This window comes from Narcine bancroftii, chromosome 1, assembly GCF_036971445.1.
Source record: "Narcine bancroftii isolate sNarBan1 chromosome 1, sNarBan1.hap1, whole genome shotgun sequence".
Taxonomy (NCBI): Eukaryota; Metazoa; Chordata; class Chondrichthyes; order Torpediniformes; family Narcinidae; genus Narcine; species Narcine bancroftii.
Genome location: NC_091469.1, coordinates 284472550 through 284497702, shown reverse-complemented (window position 1 = coordinate 284497702; position 25153 = coordinate 284472550). Strand labels below are relative to the sequence as shown.

The 25153-nt window shown below is 44.6% G+C and overlaps 1 protein-coding gene across 15 annotated transcripts in view; it reads left to right on the top strand.

The window, feature by feature from the left end:
- The window catches only part of shank2b (SH3 and multiple ankyrin repeat domains 2b), a 1183051-nt gene that overhangs the window by 217766 nt on the left and 940132 nt on the right, over positions 1-25153 (top strand). For 7 of the 15 annotated variants that reach the window (XM_069902317.1, XM_069902307.1, XM_069902311.1 and 4 more), the window contains 3 exons: positions 233-356; positions 10893-11096; positions 13444-13515. In XM_069902317.1, coding sequence (XP_069758418.1) covers positions 233-356; positions 10893-11096; positions 13444-13515 — 400 coding nt within the window. Of the gene's footprint in view, positions 1-127; positions 357-10892; positions 11097-13443; positions 13516-25153 lie in introns of all 15 variants that reach the window. The other 8 variants (XM_069902287.1, XM_069902262.1, XM_069902269.1 and 5 more) reach the window with 2 other exon arrangements.

The following is a 25153-nucleotide window of genomic DNA, read 5'->3' as shown; positions in this document are numbered from 1 at the left end:
TCCTTTCGATGCATTTCTGCTCTCCCTGATCATCTTAATTTCCCTCCGAAGCCATGTGAACCATCTCTGTAGTTTTTTAGCAGTAAGATGATTCCTGCTCTCATTCTATTTTATTTTATCCTGGTAGCTCTACAATATAAGATAAGCACAGCATGCAGCGAAGTCCAACGTCAAGTGAAGATGAGATGGCACAGAGTATTTCTGATTATTCTGTTGAATCTGAATCCGACAGCTCCAAAGAAGAAACCATCTATGACAGCATCAGGGCACTAGGCGAGAAGCCCATCAGCAGGATGGAAGACCCGCAGAGCAACACACTAGTCATCAGAGTCCTCATCCCTGACTTGCAACAAACGGTAGGAGTCTCATCCTTCAATTCCCACAAGGTTCTGAACAATGAACGGTAAAGAAAAGTCTTACATTGTAAGTTACCGGTGTAACAGGTTCAGATGAGTCGAGATCAGTCTGCAGCTCTGCTCACCCATTCGCAGGAGGCTTTGGAAAATAAGAGATTTACCAGGTTAGAGGGTAGGAAATACAGTGAGAGGTCGGGCAAAGCTGGGTGGTTTTCTCTGGAGGGTTGGAGGCTGAGGGGAGACCTGATAGAAGTTTATGACATTTATTTTAAAATAAAATAAATATTATTTACAACACAGTATAAGCCAATTCCGCCCATTGAAACATGTGCCGCCCAACTGACCCTCAATCCTCTACATTTTGGAGGGTGGGAGGGAACTGGAGCGCATGGGGAAAGCCCAAACAGGTCTTGGGGAGAATGTGCCAACCCCTTACAGATAGCACTGGATTCGATCCTTGGCCATTGGCACTGCAATAGCATCGTGCTAACTGTTATCTCAACTGTGCCACTCTGTGAGAGGGACTATGGGGTTGACAGTCAGAATCTTTTTACTTGGGTAAAAATATCACACATTTAGGTGAGGGGGAAACATTTAAGGAGTTGTGCAGGGTAAATACAGTAAAACCCCATGTATCCGGAATTCAAGCAATCGGCAAAATAAAATTGAGCAAAATAAATTTTAAAAATTTAAATAAATAATAAAATGATAGGTAAAAATAAGCAAGTTTAAAATTGTAATAGTAAATGTTCTCTGAAGTAACGCATAAACCATTGGTGAAGATGGGAGGAAATATTCAGCCAGTGGAGAGCCCTGGTTGGGCTTTGGTCGTAGCAGCTGTTTGAATAAAGTTGTGTGAAACAGCAATGGCGTCACCCAGGATGAACAGCTGGTTGATGCCACTCACCCTGGTCAGAGGCTTTATCTGTAAACAAGGTAGGGGGGGGGGGGTTTAATTATTTATAAAGTTATTGTTCGTCTTTTGGACTCCTCCGTGGAGGGGGAGGAACCTGCAGATGCAGCGACAGTTAAATGTTTTCAAAGAATGTGACTGAAAATAAAGTAAAATGCTTTAAGATATATATATTCATGTAAGTGAAGTTTGTTCAGTCTAAGTACAGTCTTGTATTTTAAACTGTCCATATTTCATGCAAGTGAATTAGGCATTATAAGAATAAATCTCAAGTAACTGGAAAATACATTTTTCCAGCATCTACAGTGTTTAAGAGGCTTATAGATAGGTGAATATGCAGGAATATGTATAATGTGTAAGCAACTGAGTTTTAGTTTAATTTGGGCATTGGGTTTGGAGCAGACATCATTGACCAAAGGCCCTGTGAGGTTCTGTTTTACATTCCAAAACACAGAATTGGCCACACTTGAAGTGTTGTGTACAGCTCTGATCACCAAGCTATAGGAAAGGAGATTCACCAGGGGCTTGTCTGGATTCAGCTATGCGAGAGGTTGGATTGGCTTGGCTTGTTTATCTTGGAGCAAAGGAGGCTGAGGGGTGGACTGACAGAAGAATGTAAGGTCACGAGAGGCATGGATTGGATGGGTAACCAAAATCTTTTCCGCAAAGTAGGGGTATCAAAACCAAGAGTGAGAGGTAGAAATTTTAAAGGGAATCTGCTTTTTACACAGAGTGGTTAATATTTGGAAAGCTTTGTCAGAAGTGGTGGCACAATCAGATGACTGACTTTAAGAGCCATTTAGACAGGATAATAGGCAGGGGTTGGAAGGATACCGTTTGAATAGGGGTAAATGGGACATAGCAGGGTAAAAAGATGGCATGGGATGATGGGCTGAAGGGCCTATTTCTGCATTGTACAGATTTTTGACTATGATTCTATTACTCCTTGAGAGAGTGATGTCCTGTGTATTCCATGGATTTGCTATCCAACCCTTCATGGTAGCTGAAGAACACAAATTCAAATAAATTTTGAATTAAATGAAGTTCCTGGTGATGACAAAACTCTTGGATGGTCATTGACTGATGTTCTTCAAGAAAGGAAGTGGCCATCGTTGGGATCTCAGGTACTGTTGGAGGCACTCAGTAGGTCAAGCAAAGTCTGTGGAGGGAAAGGGAATTGTCAAAGTTTTGGTTGAAGCCCTTTGTGCTTTCCTTGCCTGATCTGTGACACCAGACCCAATTGTCCAAGCAGTAAGCAAAGTTTAAAAAGAGAGCTCAAGGAAAATAGGACCCAGAGAGGGTAGGGAATGGAGAAAGTTCATTTATTTTCATCTGACTGGACATTTACAACCCGATGAAACAACATTTCTCCAGAACACAGTGCACACACATTCTTTCTTTGGCTTGGCTTCGCGGACGAAGATTTATGGAGGGGGTAAAAAGTCCACGTCAGCTGCAGGCTCGTTTGTGGCTGACCAGTCCGATGCGGGACAGGCAGACACGATTGCAGCGGTTGCAAGGGAAAATTGGTTGGTTGGGGTTGGGTGTTGGGTTTTTCCTCCTTTGCCTTTTGTCAGTGAGGTGGGCTCTGCGGTCTTCTTCAAAGGAGGCTGCTGCCCGCCAAACTGTGAGGCGCCAAGATGCACGGTTTGAGGCGTTATCAGCCCACTGGCGGTGGTCAATGTGGCAGGCACCAAGAGGCACACACATTACATAGCTCATAATACTCATACATAAAATACATTATAAATAAATATGTAGAAATTGGAATAAATTATTAGTTTCATTTCAAAGAGATCCAAGGTTACAGTCTCACAACCTGTGGGAAGAAGCTGTTCCCCAGCCTGGCCATCCTGGTTTTGATGCTCCTGTACTTCCTTCCTGATGTTGCTGTGGGCTGGATAGAAAGGGTCCTCAATAATTCTTTGAGCCCTATTTAAATAACGCTCGCAGTGGATGTCATCAATAGAGGAAAGGGAGACCCCAATGATCTTCTTGGCCATTTTGAAGAGCATCTGTATTGACTTCAGGTCCGAAGCTTTGCAGCTACCGTCCCACACAATGATACAGCCGGACAGGGCATTCTCAGTTGTGCTTCTGTAAAGGTTGTCAGGATGGGGTCGGTAGCTTTGCCCTCCTCAGCTGCCTGGCTTACACTTAAATTAAATCATGGCTCATCCTCAATATCAATGCTGGCACAACTATTCTTTATTTCCCAGAAATTATATCTGTACCACAGGATAACATCGCTTACATTTAACTGATTATTTTGATGCCATGACACTGAGGAACATTCTAATTGAAAAGTTCAATTGCAAACTCATCAACATGTTTCTGACTTTCAAAAGTAAATGAAGCATAAAATGATATATTTTTCTAATTTTGTTTGGTTGATAATCTGTAGAAATATTCCACCACCAGTTATATTCGAGCTTACCAAGGCAAATACAGGGAATACCATCCCTGTATTCATTGATCGGTTAGATTGGCATTGATAGTCCGCCCTTCCATGAATGGCTCACTGGGCCCTCTCCGAGGGGAGATAAGAGCCAGCCACTTGGCTGATTGGGTCTGGCTGAGACATAAAGGTTCCCGCCTCAAAATACTGACTGACAGTTTCGACCCATGGATGCTGCCTGACTTGCTGTGTCCCCCCAACTTCTCCTTGTTTACCTCAGACACTGTGGAGGCTGTGTCATTGGGTATATTTACAGTGGAGGTTGATAGGTTCTTCATTAGTAAGGATGCCAAAAGGTTATGGCATGAAAAGAAAAATGCATCAGCCATGATTCAAATGCTGTCACAGACTTGATGGGCTGAATAACCTAATTCTGCTCCAGTCTTATGGTCTTATTAGGGTGGAACCTTTATGCTGGGGCATTATCTCGTGTGTGATAGTGAAATGTTATGATGAAACGTGAATGCATTTCTACTGACTTTTAGCACCAAACTTGTTTTGCAACTGTTGCAAAGATCATGTTAATCCTTATCTTGAGACCAAAAAAGGAAACTTTTCCATTGAGTTTGGCCCAGATGACCATAATCACATTAAATGATGGATGATCCATGAATGGATTTCTCCTTCACCTGTGTTCCTCAAAAACCTGCACCATCAAAGTGGGTAAGGATGACATTAAAAAAGCTGTGTATATTCAAGAGGGAAATGTTTGTGTGTAGTTTAGAGTATGGTTCATAGTGTGAAAAATAAAAAAAACGCTGACGAATGAAAGAAGGCAGGTCTGCAGTAGACTGAGGTGCGTCCTCACTGTGGCTCCACCAAGATCAGGCACGACTGTGAAATTGGAACCTGTTGTATTTCATTTAGCATTGGGGCAGCATGGCTTTCTCTCACTGAGGTGAATCTAATGGCTTCAGGCAGGGATTGAATGCATGTTGTTGAGCCAGTTTAGCAGTAAATTGTACTGAATGTTAGCATCATAAATCCCATTCTCATCCCTTTGATCATAGCAGGTGCTGTGGTATTTTGTCCTCTGGCTTCTCTGTTTTTCCTCACAACTTTTGAGTAGCAATATAAGTATACACTCTATATATTATTTAAAATATCTTATTTATTCTAGTAAATGAATTATAAAGAAAACTGCAGTTTTCCCAATAGTCAATTTAAAATTTTCATTATTTTTCCTGGCTCTGGATTTTCAAATGCTATGAAAATAATGCTTGTAAGAAAGTGTAGTCTCAAAAGTGACCGTTAATTCTGAAGACCAGTGGCCACTGTTTATTGGAGTATGTTGAGCACCTGACCATGCTGCCAGTGGTGTGCAGGACTGGGCTGTTTCACAGTCAAACTTCTTCAAGTTCAAGCTTATTGTCATCGATTGTACATATACAGATACTATTTAGTGTCATGTAATAAAACAGAAATGTAATATTCCATGAAACTACCTTTAGTCTGCCGTAAGGCTGTCAAACATTTGCCATGAGCATTGCCCAGTGCCCCTTACAGTCAGAGAAAGAGAGCCACCCCCCCCCCCACCCCGAGTCACTGAGTGTCATGCCAATGGCAGTGCTGCCATTATAGCAGCTCCGTCAGTGCTGCCATTTTGTTTTCTTACAACCCAATGAAACCATGGTGCACACACAAAAACACACAATACCCAGTACACAACAATAACTTAAACAATCAAAATAAGCATGTTGCTAGCTGCATGGAGCCACGTTTCCATAATTGCCAGAGAGCATCACCCCTTCATTTCCTTCTGGTTCAGATGCAGCCTCAGGCAATCCCGTTTATTTCCCAGAGATCGTACATTTGCAAGTAAAATCGTGGGGAGTCTGGGCCTGGATAGATTCACTTTGAGTCTTACACAAATGCCGACAAGCTTAGCACACTTCTGCTTCCTTGTCCATTGTTTCTGATTACCCCTTCCCCGAGTTGACGTTCAGCAACCTGTTTTCTGAGTTTCAGTAGTTGGCTCCAACTTGGTATTGCTGTTTTCATTAAGTCATATTCATATGGTACCTACCTTCCTGATCTGGTTCTCTAGCTTGGTTCACCTACAAGATTTAATATTCCTTACATTTACTAGTGTTTTCCAATCATAAACAAGATAAACAGAACGAGACATCGCACTTTGTTTGGAGCCAGCATAGCCGCTGCAAGCATGTGCCCTGCCATTTTTATTCCACAGTTACCAGGTTGATGGCGACCCAATTGCTGTGTCAACAGGCTGACAATGGCACAAGGCCATGCAATTCACATGCTCCAGAGGCAGTTAATTGGTTGATTATCCGCTGTGCATTGTCCATCGTCCCCTGGGGGGAAGCTGATGTAAACTTTTACACCTGATTTGGTACATTAGATAATATCTACCCATGATTCGACCATATGAACAAGGAAGATCCACCACTGTGCACTCCCATGTCTCCTGATGAACCTCTCCTGTCTGTAACCCAGGATGACATGCGTGCTGCTTTCAGGAGACTGAATCGAAGGAAAACATCCATCCTGGACGGCGTACCTGGCTGAGTATTAAAAATCTGCACTGACCAACTTGCCAATGTATTCACAGATATCTTCAACATCTCACTCCAGCAGGCCATGGTATCCACCTGTTTCAAACAGGCGTTCAACGTACCGGTGCCCAAGAAGAGTGTAGTAACCTGCCTAAATGACTATGGACCAGTGCACTCACATCGACAGTGATGAAGTGTTTTGAAAGGCTGGTCTTGATGCATATCAGCTCCTGTCTGAGCAGTGACATAAATCCGCTCCAATTCACCTAATCGTAGCAACAGGTCTATGGCAGATGTCATCTCACTGGCTCCACAGAAAGGCCTGGAACACTTGGACAGCAGGATGCTCTTTATAGACTACAGTTCGGCATTTACCACTATCATCCCGTCAAAACTGATAGCAAACTCCAAGACCTGGATCTTAACATCCTACTGTGTAATTGGATTCTGGATTTCCTCACCTCCAGACCACAATCAGTGAGGATTGGTAAGAACATCTCTACAAATTCCATCAGTGCTAGAGCACCACAGGGCTGTGTTCTTAGCCCCCTGCTCTACTCACTTTACACCTCTGACTGTGTGGTTCTGTATGACAACAGCACCATCGACAAGTTCGCTGATGATACCACGGTACTGGGTGTATAAAGAATGGTGATGAGTCAGCATACAGGAGGGAGATTGAAAACTTGGCTGAATGGTGCACCAACAACAACCTCACACTCGATGTCACCGAAACCAAGGAGCTGACTGTTGACTTCAGGAAGGGAAAACCAGAGGTAATTGGAAGATCAGAGATGGAGAGGGTGAGCAAATTCAAATTCTTAGGAGTCACTATCTTGGATGATATTTCATGGACCCAACACACTAATGGCATCTTGAAGAAAGCACGTCAGGGCTTCAGCTTCATCAAGAGTTTGTGGAGGTTTGGCAAGACATCAGAAACCAAGGAAAATTTCTACAGATGTGTGGTGGAAAATATGCTGACCAGCGACATCATGGTCTGGTATGGGGACACCAATACCCCTGAGTGTAAAGCCCTGCACAAGGTAGTGGACACTGCCCAGGACATCACAGCTAAAACCCTCCCCACCATCAAGAGCATCAATGGGAAATGCTGCCATTGGAAAGCAGCAGCAACCATCAAGGATCCAGACCACCCAGCACATGCTCTGTTCTCTCTGCTGCCATCAGGAATGAAGTCTTGGTGCCACAAATCTCGTACCCACCAGGTTCAGGAACAGCTGCTCCTCCTCCACCGTCACACTCCTCAATGACAAACTCAATCAGGAGTCATTTAAGGACTCTGACTTTTGAACTTTATTGACTTTTCCTTCTGTATTGCAGTCAGTTTGTTTACATTTCTTTACTTGTTTACGTGTTTACATTGATTACAGTTTTTTTTTGCACTGCCAATAAGTGGTAATTCTGCCTGGCCCGCAGGGAAAATAATCTCAGGATTGTATGTGGCATCATGTATGTACCCCAAAAATAAATGTGAATCTGAACATGTAAGCCTCAGTACTTTTTTAAATGAAGAAATATCCAGCACTAGTTTTCTTCTAATTAGTGGTAATTCTAAAGGAGCATTTGTGGAAATCGTGAAATTAACCCAATTAATACACCTCACCAGGCTGTTCTCTAAAGCAAGTATCAAAGGAAATTAGATTCCACTTCAGAAAAAGGTAGATCAGTAAGAGGAAGAGACGGACATCGAAGAGGATGAGGTCTTGTAGTGGGGCTTGTGGAGGGTCATGTGGTCATGTGACCACTCTGTCTGGAACTTAGTCAGAAATCACATCACCTGCCAATCAAGGTTGGACTCTCCCCATTCATTGGTGTACACCTGACCATTAGTCCCTTTAATTACCAGTGATTGCATACACGAGACCCTCCAGTGTACTGTAAGGTGTGCACAACACAGGGATCAGCACTGTTGTACATTAGAGTTGTAGACAGCATTGGAGCCAAGCCTACGTTAGACAAGGAGAGGCTGATAGAGTATTGTAATCCTTGGTTGTTATAAGTCTGTACACAGTTATTAGTATCGATAATGTCAAGTCCACGTGACTGGGCTGTACTGTGTATGAGTGAAAGCAGTTGGTAGTGTTAAGTCTGATGTGACTAATTAGACTGTGTTGTGTGATTGAGGATACTAGTGTGTGTTATCCCTGTTACCCTCCCCTTATGTGCGTTTTAATAAAGATCCTTCCTGTGTTCAGCCTGGGTCCAGACTTGTTGCTCTTTGAAAGCATCAAACATATTTCCCTTACAACACATCAGCTCTCCAGACAGAGAGTGGCTGGACTCCCAGAAGAAGTGGTGGAATCAGGTTTATTTAGAACCATGGAACATTACAGCACAGAAACAGGCAGTCCAGCCCATCTAGTCTTTGCTGAACTGTTTGTTCCACCTAGTTCCATTGACCATAACCCACCCTACCTCTCCCATCCAATGTAGCGATCCAATCTTCTACTAAAACTCAAAATTGAACCCGCATTCATCACCTCCACTGACAACTCATTCCCCACTCCACCACCGTCTGTGTGAAGGTTCCTCCTTTACCCTTAACCCTTGTCCTCTAGTTCTTGTCTCTCCCAAGCTCCTACTTGCATTTGCCCTTTCTATTGCCCTTCATTTACTCAGTTAAAGGGCATTTAGACAGGCATTTCAATTGGAAGAACCAAAAGGTAAGAATTCTAATGCATGCAAATGGGATTGTTGCAGATTGGCAAATGATTCAAGATTCCTTTATTGTCATGAACCAATACACAAAATCTGTCTACTTTTTTTTATAAAGAGTTGCCATGAGCTTTGCCTGGCGCCCCCAACAATAAGATAAAGGGAAGCAAAAGAGAGGCCTCTCAGAGTCACGGAGCATCCGTGGATTCGCCTCCAGTGATTCTGCAGCCGCACAGACCTCTGTTCAATTCATTTTAAACCTGAGCTCCAGACCCAAAGCTCCAAAATGATCAGAAAGCTTTCAAGGCCCTTTGGGAGCCCTCCTTGCCCTTTCGAATCCCAGTTCCAGTACCTGGTTGCCATGAGGCAGTCTCTAGCACCCCACAGACTGGCGTGAGTCCTTCAATTGCAAGACGCCAGCAGCCCTCTGCTTCTGGCCACAAGTCGCCAACAGCCCACAACCTGTGGCTCCTTCAGCTGCAGAGACCCTCACTGGTCCACTGCCATAGTCAGTTAGTTCCCAGTAAGATCATCTCCCAGGCTTCTCCTTCTCAGCAAGGGGTGTTCTCCTGTTTTTGGTGCCCTGTACAAGTCCACTGCTCCCCCAGAGAGTCCTACCCCTCATGGTTCGCTGCCAAACACAGGCACTGCATTCTTGGAAACAGACCTCCTTAGTTACAGGATGTTAAAAAAATCATAGTCCCTTCCTCTGAAAGGTCATTTAAAGTCTGAACTGAACCATTAACATCAAGACTGAGCTGTGTGTCTGCTCCTTGCTCTCCCAGGTCCGGGACCTGTCATGTGCTGTTCCACTCTATGTTTTGACAAGAACAGTGTCAGCCTGGTATCCTTTTGGGATCTGGTTGGGGCAAAGCAACTTTGCTTCTTGATGAGCTGTTGTACAGTGAAATTGGGGCACAGCTTTAAATGATTGAAGTAGTTTGACAGATAATCACACATCTCCAAGGCACCAACTTTATTAGTCTATAAATTTGTGGTGGTGCCTTACAAGCAATCAACTTTGAAGTTGTCTGCCAAGTATCTGATTAAAGAAAGAATTAAAAGCTAGTTGAGAACATGATGTAGAAGCACTGATTAAATTCTTCATTTGCACCAGAAAATGGTGCAGAGAGTAGGATGGATAGCTGGGTGTGACTTTGACAGTGTGGAGGTAGAGGGAGCCTGGTGTAGGGTGGTTGAATGGAGAGAAGGACAGATTTAATTTAATTTTAATTTAGCAATACAGTACAATAACAAGCCCTTCCATTCCATGAGCCCACATCACCCAATTACTCCCTTATGACCAATTCACCTACTAACCCTGCAAGTCTTTGGAACATGGGAGGAAACCCAAGCAGAAACAGGGACAACATGCAAACTCCTCACAGACAGCACTGGATCCATACCCATGTCGGTGGCGCTGTAATAGAATCTGAAGGGATGTCTGGACTAGTGGACCAGACTGCTTTGACACCAGACCAGAGCAGGGAAATGAAGAGGATGTTGGGGGCAGAAAGTGGGGAGGGGGATAATCATAATATTGTTGGGGTGGGGGGGAAGGAGTGGGAATGTGAATCCATGCAAGAGCAAAGATGAGGATCACAGACCTGAAGGGTCACTTTTTTTAATTCATAGAGTAGCAGTATGGAATGGGATGCTGGAGGAGTTGGATGAGGCAAGTGCTATGGCAATGTTAAAGAAAAAAATTGGATAGATACGTGGATAAGATGGTTTAGAGGGACATGGCACAAATGCAGGCAGGTGGGTCTCGAGAGGGTGGGACAGTTTGGTTGGTGTGGATAATTTGGACCGTAGGGCCTGTTTCCACGCTGTGTAACTCTATGACATGTTCTTTGAAGGTTTGAGTGCCACAATGACCTACATGTAAAAAAGGATCCAAGTGAACTCAATTCATTTAGCAGGTTGGTCAGAGGATGCTTGGTGCCATTTGATATTGTAATCTTTTGCAGAAATGTATGCGATTTGACCCTGATGCTACAGTGTGGGTGGCTAAACAACGCATCCTGTGCACGCTCAACCACAGTCTGAAGGACGTGCTGAATTATGGGCTGTTCCAACCAGCCAGCAATGGAAGGGATGGCAAGTTTTTGGATGAGGAACGCCTGCTCAAAGAATACCCCCAGCCCATCAGCAAAGGAGTTCCCTCTCTGGAGGTAACCAACAACAACAAGGAGCATCAAAATGTTATGGGTTTTACCCACCAAGTCTTGATCAAGTTTGTCTTTGGCATTGCTAAATAGGTTAATTGGGAAATTGGCATGGAGAAACTTACTTCATGCAGTCTCTGTGAAGCCTCATCAAAGCTTCCAGCCCCTTGAAAATTTTGTTACCACTTTTGTAATGTAAGAAATTATCTCTCAAACAATAAATGACTGGATCATCAATTTTAGAGGTTTTCTTTGGGGAATCCACTCTTATTACAACCATACAGCTGAGAGTGCAGATGGGATTTGCTTTAATACTTCATCTGAAAATTGGTGCCTCAGAGAGTGCAGTAGAGGATCTGGAACTCCAGCCCAGATCAAGCCTTTGGAATGCTACAAGGTTTAAATTTGAACCTATCAAGCTCCTGTTATCAAACTGAAGCAAACTCCTGAGATTCTTCAATCTTTTAGTCTTTTTGGATCACTCACTTTTTAGAGTTCAGAGTTCACACACGAAATTAAAATTCCCCTTGGAGAGTTTCTTGCCCATTTACCTTGCAGAGACTGAGTAGATGGAGAGTGTTTAGAGTGGAGTGGAGGAACACCCCCAGTCCTTTCCAGTTTCAGTTTGACTGTCTGAACATCTCAGGTGTTTAAATTTTAAAATTAAATTTGGATGTACAGCATGGTAACAGGCCCTGCTGGCCCCTGAGCCCGTCCTGCCCAACTACACCAATCAACCCTCAACCCCCACCCCCCCATATGTTTTGAAAGGTGGGAGGAAACTCATTAGACAAGGGGAGAATGGACAAACTCCTTACAGAGAATGGCGAATTTGGACCCAGGCCACCGACGCTGTAATAGTGGTGCACTAACTGCTGTGCTAACCACGTCACTGAGTTTGTTCTTCGGGAATTCGTTGAGGCCTGGTGACACCACTGGGGACCCAAGGATTGCACCATCGTTCAAATTTAAGAGCAGTGTCAATGACAGTTCTTTAGTACATTTTTAAAAAGTTAAATTGTTCTCAAAAATTACTCAGAATCAGTCTATTCAATCCAAACATTTCATGCTCCATTTATACATGTCCTCAGGACATATAGGGAGGCCACTTTGAGTCTGTGTTAGCTCACAACTGGCCAACCAACACATCTTTGGAATGTGAAAGCAAACCAGACCAACTGGAGGGTATCCTTCGCGGTTGTGGGGCAATAGTGCAGACTCCACACAGGCAGGACTCAAAATTAGGTGTGAACCAGGGTCACTGGAGGGGAGGAATAGCAGTTTTGACAGCTGCGACACTATCTGCCCACTGGGACACGCTTCCTCATATCTCTCGTCATGTGCATCTCTCTGGCAACCCTCTATTGCCTTCTTACATAGCCAGCCTCCCTTAAAATAATTCATATACTTGCTTCACGTGATATCTGTGAGAGAAAGTTGCACATTCTCATTTCTCAACTGGATTTTGTGGTGACTGACATCACAATGGTCATCTCCACAAGTGGGTCCTTCTGTAACCACTCTGAAAAACCTTTCATCATCTTCTAGAGCCCTATCTGGGCTTCATTTGTCAAAGGAAAAGAGGCACAATTATTTTGGGCTGTTAACAAAAAAGGCAGCATTTAAATTATGCGCAGGCTACACACTCCATAAAAAGACAGCTGGGACCTGGAGCAAGAAACAAGTCGCCAGAGGAACTTGGTGGGTCAGGTGACATCTGTCCTTGGTGGGTCACAGCCCAAAAAGACGACTCTCCACTTCTCTCCAGAGATGCTGCCTGACCTGCTGAGTTCCTCCAGCAACTTGATTTACATTTAACCGTCAAATCAAGGAAGAGATGTTCAGGACAAGCTGTGATCTGAGTGCGCTCATGCTATTTGGTCAGGGTGCAGGACCTCAATCTCATCAAAGCTCTTATATCCACTCCAACAGATGTAACCCCAGAAACCACTTTAGTTTTTTTTTTTTTTTTTTTTTTTTTTTTTTTTTTTTTTTTTTTTTTTTTCACACCATAAATCACAATAGCCATGATATACACTTTTTCTTTTCCACACATTTACAGTGACTTTTTCTCCCTCCCCCCTCCCTCCTCCCAAGCCACCCCCCCATCCCTCCCCCCTCTCATCCATTTTAGAGAAACCACTTTAGTTGATGTCACACTATGATGTCAGCCCTGGACATGAGCTCAGCTCGAACCCTGAACCCAGCACGTTGACCCTTGCATTTCATGTAAACAATTTGTAATTCATGTTCAGTTCGTTCAACCATTGTTAACTTAGCAAGCCAGTCGTAACTTATTCTTTGCTTGTCTGGAGTTGAAACTAAATAATTTAAATATTTCTTTTTTTTTCAGTTTTGTTACAAAAAAAGGGTATACAAGCAAGCCCACTTTGATGAGAAGCAAATTTCGAAGCTTCATACTAAGGTGAGTGTGTTTGCTGAAGTCAAAGGCAGCTGAGATCAGCCAGTCATGTCCCTTGTCAGGTTCACTTTCCAAGTAAATTCTTATGAGGTAATAAATTATCAAGTTCATTAATTTTAATTTAGACATTTTCTTTCTTCTTCTTTCTTCTTTGGCTTGGCTTCGCGGACGAAGATTTATGGAGGGGGTAAAAGTCCACGTCAGCTGCAGGCTCGTTTGTGGCTGACAAGTCCGATGCGGGACAGGCAGACACGGTTGCAGCGGTTGCAGGGGAAAATTGGTTGGTTGGGGTTGGGTGTTGGGTTTTTCCTCCTTTGCCTTTTGTCAGTGAGGTGGGCTCTGCGGTCTTCTTCAAAGGAGGTTGCTGCCCGCCAAACTGTGAGGCGCCAAGATGCAGGGTTTGAGGCGATATCAGCCCACTGGTGGTGGTCAATGTGGCAGGCACCAAGAGATTTCTTTAGGCAGTCCTTGTACCTTTTCTTTGGTGCACCTCTGTCACGGTGGCCAGTGGAGAGTACAGCACGGTAATAGGCCATTTTGGTCCACAAGCCTTGCTGCCCAATTACACTCAATTAACCTATAACTCCAGGTATGTTTTGAATGGTAGGAAGAAACTGGAGTCCCCAGGGAAAGCACATGCAGATGTGGAGAGAGTGTACAAACTCCTAAAAGATAGTGTGGGATTTGAACCCAGGACTAGCCCCGATTGTGTCTGTGTGGGTTTTGAACTCGTGGAAAGCTGTTGGACCAGATAACATCCCCAGCAGAGTGCTCAGGGGATGTGCGTCTCAGCTCACAGATAGATGTTCACATCAAAATGGACCCATTGTGCTTCAAAGCCTCCACCTTTGTCACCATGCTGAAGAAATCATCTGTGTCCTAACTCAACAATTACCACCCTGTCACACACACATCCATCGTAATGAGGTGCTTCGAGAGGCTCGTCATGGGGGATATCAATCTCCTGCTGCGCCCGTCACTGGACCCCCTGCAGTTCACATACAGATCCAACCATTCTACGGATGATGCCATCGCCACCGCCCTCCATCGAGCCCTCACCCACCTGGAAAACAAGGACTCATATGTTCCAATGCTGTTTATTGACTTCAGCTCAGCATTCAACACAATCATACCTCAGTACTTAATAAGGAAGTTGAGCCTGCTGGGTCTAAACACTTCCCTCTTCGATTGGATTCTTGACTTCCTGTCAGGGAGACCTTGGGCAGTCTGGATCAGTAAAAGCACCTCCAACACCATCACACTGAACACGGGGACCCCCAGGGCTGTGTGCTTAGTTCACTTCTGTTCACTCTGCTGACCCATGACGGTGCAGCAAAACACAGCTAGATTGACATCATCATGTTCACTGACAACATGACTGTGATGGGCCTGATTAGTAAGAACGATGAGTCAGCGTACAGAGATGAGGTGCAGTCGCTAACGGACTGGTGCAGAGCCAACAACCTGTACCTAAACATTAATGAAACAAAAGAGATGGTTGTCAACTTCAGGAGGGCCAAGGGGGTCCATGCTCCGCTGACCATTGATGGCTCCATCGTTGAAGTCATCAAGAATATCAAGTTCCTTGGAGTGCACTTGGTGGAGAATCTTCCCTGTTCCCTTAACACCAGTTCCATAGCCAAGAAAGCCCAGCAGCACCTCTACTTCCTGTGAATGCTGAGGAAAGTCCATCTCCCACCCTCCACCCTCACTACATTCTACAGAGGATGTATCGAGAGCATCCTGTGCAACTGCATCACTGCCTGGTTTGGAAGCTGTATCACCGCGGACCACAGGGTCCTGCAGAGAACAGTGAAGTCTGCAGAAAGATCATTGGGGACTCTCTTCCTTCCATGAAGGATGTCTACAAACTCAATGCAGGCGAAAGGCAATAAATATTGTGAAGGACTTCACACACTCCTTACGTAAACTGTTCTCCCTTCTGCCATCTGGTAGGAGGTACCATAGCACTTAGGCCCTCACTTTCAGATTGGGCAACAGTTTTTTCCCCCAAGGCTCCTGAATTCCCAGAACATTCGGTGATAGTGAACCATGGACCTTTACTGTATAAGTTTAAATATTTCAATGTATTTAACTTCTATTTTAACTTGTGCTCTGTGGTCCTGGAGAAACGCTAACTTGTCTTTATCGTGCCAGCATGTTATGAGTGATAAATAAAGGTGACTTGGCCTGTTATCTGACAGCTGCTACACAAAGATGAAAATGAAAAAGTTTCTCATAATTCATAGAACATAAACGTGGGGACCCTTAAAATCTGGGGCCTGTAGCATATGCTGCTTTTGCTACTGCTTTAATTTGGCCCTGGGTTACACGATACAGTTCATCAGTCTGTGGGAAGAAGCTATTTCCCAGCCTGGCAGTCTGATTTTGATGTTCTTGTACCTCCTTCTTGATGGTAGAGGGTCAAAGACACTGTGTGATGGGTGGAAAGGGCCTGCAATAATTCTTTGAGCCCTATTAAGCCACGTTCCCAGTGAATGTTGTCGATAGAGGAAAGGGACATCCAGTGATTTCTCTGCTGTGTTGAGCCACTGTATTGACTTCCAGACTGATGCTTTGCAACTACCATCCCACACAATGATGTAGCCGGATAGGACACTCTGAATTTTGTTCCTGTAACATGTTGTCAAGATAGGGGCCGGTAGCCTTACCCTCCTCAATCTCTTAAAAAGTATTGGCACTGCTGTGCCTTCCTGACTCATGTGGAGATCTTGTTGATCCAGGATAGGTCATTCTCTGTATTTTATTTTTTTTTGAGAAAGTTAACCATGTCACTTTGATACAATTACAATAAAATCCGTATTCTCTGAAGGAAAAGATAATATCGCCATGAATTGACCAGTTTTTGCGAGAAACTGCCTTGTAAGCAGTTTCAAACTGCCTGTAATCTAGAATTCAAACAATTGGCAGCCTCAAGCAACTGGCAAAAAAAATCGCAAAATATTAAATTTGAATTTCAATTTTATTTAAAAAAAATTTAGACATGCAGCATGGTAACAGCCCTTTCGGACCATGAGTCCATATCGCTCAATTTACACCTAATTAACCTACAACCCTGTGTAGAGCTCGTCGAAAGAACCAAAGACTTGTAGATCCAAACCAAGGCTTTTATTAGCAAAAGACAGGAGCTCTTCACAGGTGGCCGACCAGTCCGGAATGATCTGACCTGGCTAGGGACACAACCCTTTAAGGCCCAGACAATAGGCGTGGCTTAGCTCTCAGCCAATCGCTGTAAGCACAGTCTAGATACAGTAACTATATACACTATGTATATTGGTGATAGATCTGTACTATCACACCCTGGTACTTTTTGAATGGTGGGAGGAAACCAGAGTCCCTGGGGAAAATCCAGGCAGACAGAGCTGGATGTGAACCCTAGTCCTGTTTGCAGGTGCAGTAAAGGTATCACACGAACCACTACGCTAACTCTGCCTCCTTAAGTAAATGGGTAAAAAAGACGGAGTTTCAAATTGACGTGCCTGCCTGTTAGTTCTCCATTCACGGAACACACAATCTCAAGCAACCAGGAAATTTACCTATCTGGCATCTGCCAATCCCCGTAGGTGCCAGATACCAGGGATTCCACTGTACCAGGCACCTTGCTTGAGTCTTGGTGCCTGCTGCTACCCATTTTTCAAATGTCACAAGCACTTTCATGGACAGGACTCACTTCCAAAGCACAGTAACTGCAGTCACATTGGTAAAACAGTTGGCAACATTCCTGAATGTTCACTGTTGTTTACACTGTGTTTGGAGGGGGATATTTAATCTTGGGAATTTACAGTAAAATCCCTGTAATCTAGAATTCAAGCAATTGGCAGCCTCAAGCAACTGGCAAAAAAATTGCAAAAAATTAAACTTCAATTTCAATTTTAATTTTTAAAAAATTTACACATGCAGCATGGTATCAGGCCCTTTCGGCCCATGAGTCCGTGTCGCTCAATTTACACCTAATTAACCTACAACCCTGATACGTTTTGATTGCATTCCACAATAATTATGTTTAAGTTTCACATGGGTTCAAGTTTTGGTTTCTGGCCGTTGGCTGTCGGATATTAGACTCAGCATCAAAACACCAGAAATATTCGGCTCCCACGCTCCAAGGAATGGAGAACAGAAAATAAATGAATGGCCTGTTGGGCTAGCTCACTTTGGGTCCTCAGAGCTGTGCTTGGAAATTGGAAGTTAGACATTTCCTGAATGGAAGAAAGATTGGTGCATGTTCTCAGCACGTTCCCAACCAATGAGCCCCCAGTTGCAGGCACGCAATAGGCCAAGGAAACCTCCCTATTAATGTATTCTTTTAATTCTGCTTTTGAAGATCAATGACATTGGATCTTGGAAGTGAAGGGCTTTGTGTCCCAGCCCGAAATGTCGACCATTTCTTTTCCCCACTGGTGCTGCGTGACCCGTTGAGTTCCTCCTGCACATTGGTTTTCCTTTTGATTCCATCTGCAGTCTCTCACGTCGCCTGTTGTGACTGTTGTTTCCGTATAGCTCATGAGGCAGAAGTCCAATGTTGACAAATTTTGGATGTAATTGGCACTGAACACAGTTAACCCCAACTTTATATCGCACTTTGCCATCTTCAGTGTCCAAAGCACCTTATGGCCAATCTAGTCACTTCAGTAACAAAGGCAACAGCTAGTTTGTGTAGAACAAAATGCAAGAAGCAGATCAGATGTAAAAACAGCTGACGAGATTAAAAATTAGATTGCTTCTTCATGTGCAGTTGTCCTGCAACCTTGCACTGACATGTAACAGACAGTGTTAGTACAATAAACTGATGCCATTTTTTGCCGCAGCGTTTGGTTTGGGGACCCCAACAAAATCAATGATTTGAGACATCTTCGCTTGAATAAATCATGAAAGTGATCCTTCCCCACTTACAATAAGGTCTACAGAGGACAGCTCATTATTCCCACACAGTCTATGTCAGAACACAAGAAATCGGAGCAGGAGTCGGCTATGTGGCCCTGCTATACACCATTCAATAAGATCATGGTTGGCTGTCTGTGCTCAGCTCCACCAACCCACCTGTTCCCCATAACCCTGGATTCCCCTATCGATTATTAAAAAATCTATATACCTTTATTTTAAATACATTCAGTCTGTACGTTCCTTGGGCAGGGAATTCCACAGATTCCCTATTCTCTGGGAGAAGCAGCTTCTCCTCATCTCTGTCTTAATCTACTTTCCAAATCTTGAGGCTGTGTCCCCTAGTTCTGGTCTCATGGCAGCGCTGCCACTGGTGCAGTCCTGGGAGAGCAGGGAGCAGAGACAGAGTGCTGCTCTGAACTGTGTGGTCCTAATGCTGGCAGCTCCTTACAGACTTTAAATGACCTGTTAAAGGAGCCTACGGTGTTTTCAATTAAAATCCTGCAATTGTGGGGTTTGTGCCCAAGATGGAGGTGCCTGTGCTCAGCAGCAGTCACGAGGGGTTGCGGAGTCTGGGGGAGCAGAGGACTGGTGCAGGGCCTGTTAAGAAGGAGAAGCAGAGGAGACAACTCTACAGAGCGGTGACCAAGGCAGCGGACAAGCAAGGGGTTCAGCAGCTAAGGGACCCACACAGGCTGCAAGCAACTTCCAGTCAGGCTCTCACCTAGGCTGGGGACTGCAGGAGACTGGCTCATGGGAACCAGGTATCAGAGCTGGGATTCGAGAGGGTGCTGAGGACAAGAAGGGTGGAGTCTGTGCAACTGTGGAGGCTGCAGGAGCACAGGAGATGAATCCATGGACACTCGGCCTCTCTGAAAGGACTTTCTTTTGCTCCTTCTTTCTTTTGCCAGGCAATACTAATATCTTTCTCTGCTATACAGCAGGTAGAAGGAAATTTAATTATGGGAGATTTTAATTTTCCACATATAGATTGGGAAACACATTCTGTGAAAGGAATGGATGGGTTAGAGTTTGTGTAATGTGTGCAAGATAGTTTTTTACAATATGTAGAGGTGCCGACCAGAGAAGGAGCAGTGTTAGATCTACTGTTGGCAAATGGGATGGGTCAAGTGACGGAGGTAAGTGTTGGCGAGCACTTCGGGTCCATTGATCATAATGCCATCAGCTTCAATGTCATTATGGAAAGAGAGAAATCAGGGCCAAGGATTGAGGTTTTTGATTGGGGAAAAGCTAGATTTGAGGAGATGCGAAAGGACTTGCAGGGTGTGCATTGGGACAATTTGTTTTATGGGCAGGATTTAGTAGAGAGATGGAAGTCTTTTAAAGATCAGATTTTGAGAGTGCAAAAGCTTTATGTTCCTGTTAGGTTAAAAGGAGGGGCAAAAGGTTTGAGAGAGCCGTGGTTTTCAAGGAATATTGGAAACTTGGTTCGAAGAAAAAGGGAGGCGTACATTAGATATAAGAAGCATGGAGTTAAGGAGATGTTTGAAAGATACATTGAATGTAAGAGGAATCTTAAGAGAGGAATTAGGAAAGCTAAAAGAAGGTACGAGAAAACTATGGCAAGCAGGGTGAAAACTAATCCAAAAGAGTTCTACAAATATGTTAATGGTAAGAGGAAAGCTAGAGACAAAATTGGTCCCTTAGAAAATCAGAGTGGAAAACTGTGTGTGGAACCTAGAGAAATGGGGGAGATATTGAACAGTTTCTTTTCTTCGGTATTCACTAAGGAGAAGGATATTGGGAGATGTGGGATAAAAAAAGCAAATTGGGTAAATATGGGGAATATAGAGATTACAAAAGGTGTAGTTTTAAGGCTTTTGAAGAATATAAAGGTGGATAAGTCTCCGGGACCAGACGGGATCTTCCCCAGGACATTGAGAGAAGTGAAGGAGGAAATAGCAGAGGCTCTGGCGGTAATTTTTCAAATGTCATTAGATATGGGGATAGTGCCGGAGGATTGGCGCATTGCGCATGTGGTTCCGTTATTTAAAAAGGGTTCAAGGAGGAAGCCTGGCAACTATCGGCCTGTAAGTTTGACGTCTGTGGTAGGTAAATTAATGGAGAAAATTCTTAGAGATAGTACTTATAAACATCTGGATAGACAGGGTCTGATCAGGAGCGCTCAACATGGATTTGTGGGAGGAAGGTCATGTTTGACCAATCTGATTGAATTTTTTGAAGAGGTGACTAGGAATGTGGATGAGGGTAGCGCAGTGGATGTTGTCTATATGGACTTCAGTAAGGCCTTCGATAAGGTACCACATGGAAGGTTAGTTAGGAAGGTGCAGTCTTTAGGTATAAATTTTAAGATAGTCAAATAGATTGAACATTGGCTGAAAGGGAGAGGCCAGAGAGTGGTAGTGGATAATTGTCTGTCAGGTTGGAGGCCGGTGACCAGTGGTGTGCCTCAAGGATCTGTATTGGGCCCATTGTTGTTCGTTATATACATTAATGATCTAGATGATGGGGTGGTGAATTGGATTAGTAAATATGCAGACGATACTAAGATAGGTGGAATAGTGGATAATGAAGAAGGTTTTCAAGGATTGCAGAGGGATTTGGGCTGCTTAGAAAAGTGGGCTGAAAAATGGCAGATGGAATTTAATGCTGATAAGTGTGAGGTGCTTCATTTTGGTAAGAAGAATCAGAATAGGACATATGTGGTAAATGGGAGAGCATTGATGAATACAGAAGAGCAGAAAGATTTAGGAGTAACGGTACATCGTTCCCTGAAGGTAGAAACTCACGTGAATAGGGTGGTGAAGAAGGCTTTTAGTATGCTGGCCTTTATCAATCATTGCATGGAATATAGGAGTTGGGAGGTGATGTTGAGATTGTATAAGACGTTGGTGCGGCCTAATTTGGAGTTCTGTGTGCAGTTCTGGTCGCCTAATTATAGGAAGGATATAAACAGAGTGGAGAGAGTGCAGAGAAGGTTTACCAGAATGTTGCCTGGGTTTAAGCATCTGGAGTATGGGGAGAGATTGGACAGATTGGGTCTTTATTCTTTGGAGCGGAGAAGGTTGAGAGCGGATTTGATAGAAGTATTTAAGATTATGAAAGGGATAGACAGAATGGATGTGGATAGACTATTTCCGTTAAGAGGAGGAAAGTTTAAAACAAGAGGACATGAGTTAAGAATTAAGGGGCAGAGGTTTAGAGGTAACATGAGGGGGAACTTCTTTACTCAGAGAGTGGTAGCTGTGTGGAATGATCTTCCGGGAGAAATAGTGGCGGCGGAGTCAATTGTATTATTTAAGAAAAGGTTGGATAGTGTTAGGTCTGCTTTGTTCATGAATGAGTGAGACAAACACCAGGCTGAGTCGAAATCAGGGTTCTTTGTTCTTTATTACCGGATTGTAACACTTGCGACTAAACATGTTAGTCGGAGAATGCATTCTGCCGTTATCAGCAAAATGGTGATTTTTTATACCCTTGGATATGTGCTTAGAACATCATCATATCATTACTTGTCCAATGACTAAAACTGTTGCTATCCTTTCCCTGCTAGCTTCCTGCCTCTCAATCCATCAATGTCTCTCTTATCTTGTAAGTACAAGGATGCATTCACATCTTGTTACAGCCCTGTACATTCCCATCTCATGATGTTTTACCTAACAGGAGTACAAGGACACCTCCCCTTCTTGTTACTGCCCTGTACAGGGTAACTCCCTACACATTCCCATCTCATGATGTTTTACCTTACAATAGGTATATGGATGAGAAGAAGATGGAGGGTTATGGGCATTGTGCAGGGAGGTGGGACTAGAAAGGGGTGTTTGGTTCGGTGTGGACTAGAAGGGCCTAATGGCCTGTTTCCGTGCTGTAATTGTTATGTTATGTTATGTTATTAATGGAATCTTGAATCTCAAGTGGCTGTGGAAAAAACCTTCCTGTGTATCATCTTTTACTTTCTGAATTTTATTTGTCTCTACAAGATATCCCCCCCCCCACCCGCCGATCTCCAATGAGTGTACTACCAGGCCACTCTGCTCTCCTTATAAAATAACTCCAATTGGGTCTCGAGCAGTCATTCTCTACCTTCCCTTCCCACCCACATACCACCTTAAGCAATCCCTTATTAATCACAGAACACCAATGGCATAGGGAATACTTAAGGTGGAATGTGAGTGGGAAGAAAAAGGTTTAAAACCCCTGGTTTACTCTTTGAATGAGAATGTGGAGGGACTCAGTGGGTCAGGCAATATCCATGGATAGAAATGGTCAGCCAATGTTTCAGCTCTGGTCCTTTTATTGAGACTGAAGTGGGAGGGGAGATTGCAAACATAACAAGGGAGGAGGAGTTCCAAGTAAATTTGAGGGTGGGATGGAAGTTGCCAATAAGTTCTGAACCTGTTGTCAGGGTAAGGTTAGATGCACTGAAGTCTCACCTGCCAGTGGAAACAACCTCCCTGCTTCCATCTTATCTATTCCTTTCAAAATTCCATCTGTTGCCATCAGATCCCTCCACATTCCAATCTTTCTTTGGCTTGGCTTCGCGGACGAAGATTTATGGAGGGGGTAAAAAGTCCACGTCAGCTGCAGGCTCGTTTGTGGCTGACAAGTCCGATGCGGGACAGGCAGACACGATTGCAGCGGTTGCAGGGGAAAATTGGTTGGTTGGGGTTGGGTGTTGGGTTTTTCCTCCTTTGCCTTTTGTCAGTGAGGTAGGCTCTGCGGTCTTCTTCAAAGGAGGTTGCTGCCCGCCAAACTGTGAGGCGCCAAGATGCACGGTTTGAGGCGATATCAGCCCACTGGCGGTGGTCAATGTGGCAGGCACCAAGAGATTTCTTTAGGCAGTCCTTGTACCTTTTCTTTGGTGCACCTCTGTCACGGTGGCCAGTGGAGAGCTCGCCATATAACACGATCTTGGGAAGGCGATGGTCCTCCATTCTGGAGACGTGACCCATCCAGCGCAGCTGGATCTTCAGCAGCGTGGACTCGATGCTGTCGACCTCTGCCATCTCGAGTACTTCGACGTTAGGGATGTAAGCGCTCCAATGGATGTTGAGGATGGAGCGGAGACAACGCTGGTGGAAGCGTTCTAGGAGCCGTAGGTGGTGCCGGTAGAGGACCCATGATTCGGAGCCGAACAGGAGTGTGGGTATGACAACGGCTCTGTATACGCTTATCTTTGTGAGGTTTTTCAGTTGGTTGTTTTTCCAGACTCTTTTGTGTAGTCTTCCAAAGGCGCTATTTGCCTTGGCGAGTCTGTTGTCTATCTCATTGTCGATCCTTGCATCTGATGAAATGGTGCAGCCGAGATAGGTAAACTGGTTGACCGTTTTGAGTTTTGTGTGCCCGATGGAGATGTGGGGGGGCTGGTAATCATGGTGGGGAGCTGGCTGATGGAGGACCTCAGTTTTCTTCAGGCTGACTTCCAGGCCAAACATTTTGGCAGTTTCCGCAAAGCAGGACGTCAAGCGCTGAAGAGCTGGCTCTGAATGGGCAACTAAAGCGGCATCGTCTGCAAAGAGTAGTTCACGGACAAGTTTCTCTTGTGTCTTGGTGTGAGCTTGCAGGCGCCTCAGATTGAAGAGACTGCCATCCGTGCGGTACCGGATGTAAACAGCGTCTTCATTGTTGGGGTCTTTCATGGCTTGGTTCAGCATCATGCTGAAGAAGATTGAAAAGAGGGTTGGTGCCAGAACACAGCCTTGCTTCACGCCATTGTTAATGGAGAAGGGTTCAGAGAGCTCATTGCTGTATCTGACCCGACCTTGTTGGTTTTCGTGCAGTTGGATAATCATGTTGAGGAACTTTGGGGGACATCCGATGCGCTCTAGTATTTGCCAAAGCCCTTTCCTGCTCACGGTGTCGAAGGCTTTGGTGAGGTCAACAAAGGTGATGTAGAGTCCTTTGTTTTGTTCTCTGCATTTTTCTTGGAGCTGTCTGAGGGCAAAGACCATGTCAGTAGTTCCTCTGTTTGCGCGAAAGCCGCACTGTGATTCTGGGAGAATATTCTCGGCGACACTATGTATTATTCTATTTAGTAGAATCCTAGCGAAGATTTTGCCTGCAATGGAGAGCAACGTGATTCCCCTGTAGTTTGAGCAGTCTGATTTCTCGCCTTTGTTTTTGTACAGGGTGATGATGGTGGCATCACGAAGATCCTGAGGCAGTTTACCTTGGTCCCAACAAAGCTTGAAAAACTCATGCAGTTTGGCATGCAGAGTTTTGCCGCCAGCCTTCCAGACTTCTGGGGGGATTCCATCCATACCTGCTGCTTTGCCACTTTTCAGTTGTTCGATTGCCTTATATGTCTCATCCAGGGTGGGAACCTCATCCAGCTCTAGCCTTAGGGGCTGTTGAGGGAGCTGGAGCAGGGCGGAATCTTGGACTGAGCGGTTGGCACTGAAAAGAGATTGGAAGTGTTCTGACCATCGGTTGAGGATGGAGATCTTGTCGCTGAGGAGGACTTTGCCGTCTGAGCTGCGCAGCGGGCTTTGGACTTGGGTGAGGGGCCGTACACAGCCTTTAGAGCCTCGTAGAAACCCCTGAAGTCGCCAATGTCCGCGCTGAGCTGGGTTCGTTTGGCGAGGCTAGTCCACCACTCATTTTGGATCTCCCGGAGTTTGCGCTGAAGATGGCTGCATGCGCGACGGAAGGCTTGTTTCTTCTCTGGACAGGACGGCTTTGTAAGGTGAGCCTGGTGGGCAGCTCGCTTCTTTGCCAGCAGCTCCTGGATTTCCTGGCTGTTTTCGTCAAACCAGTCCTT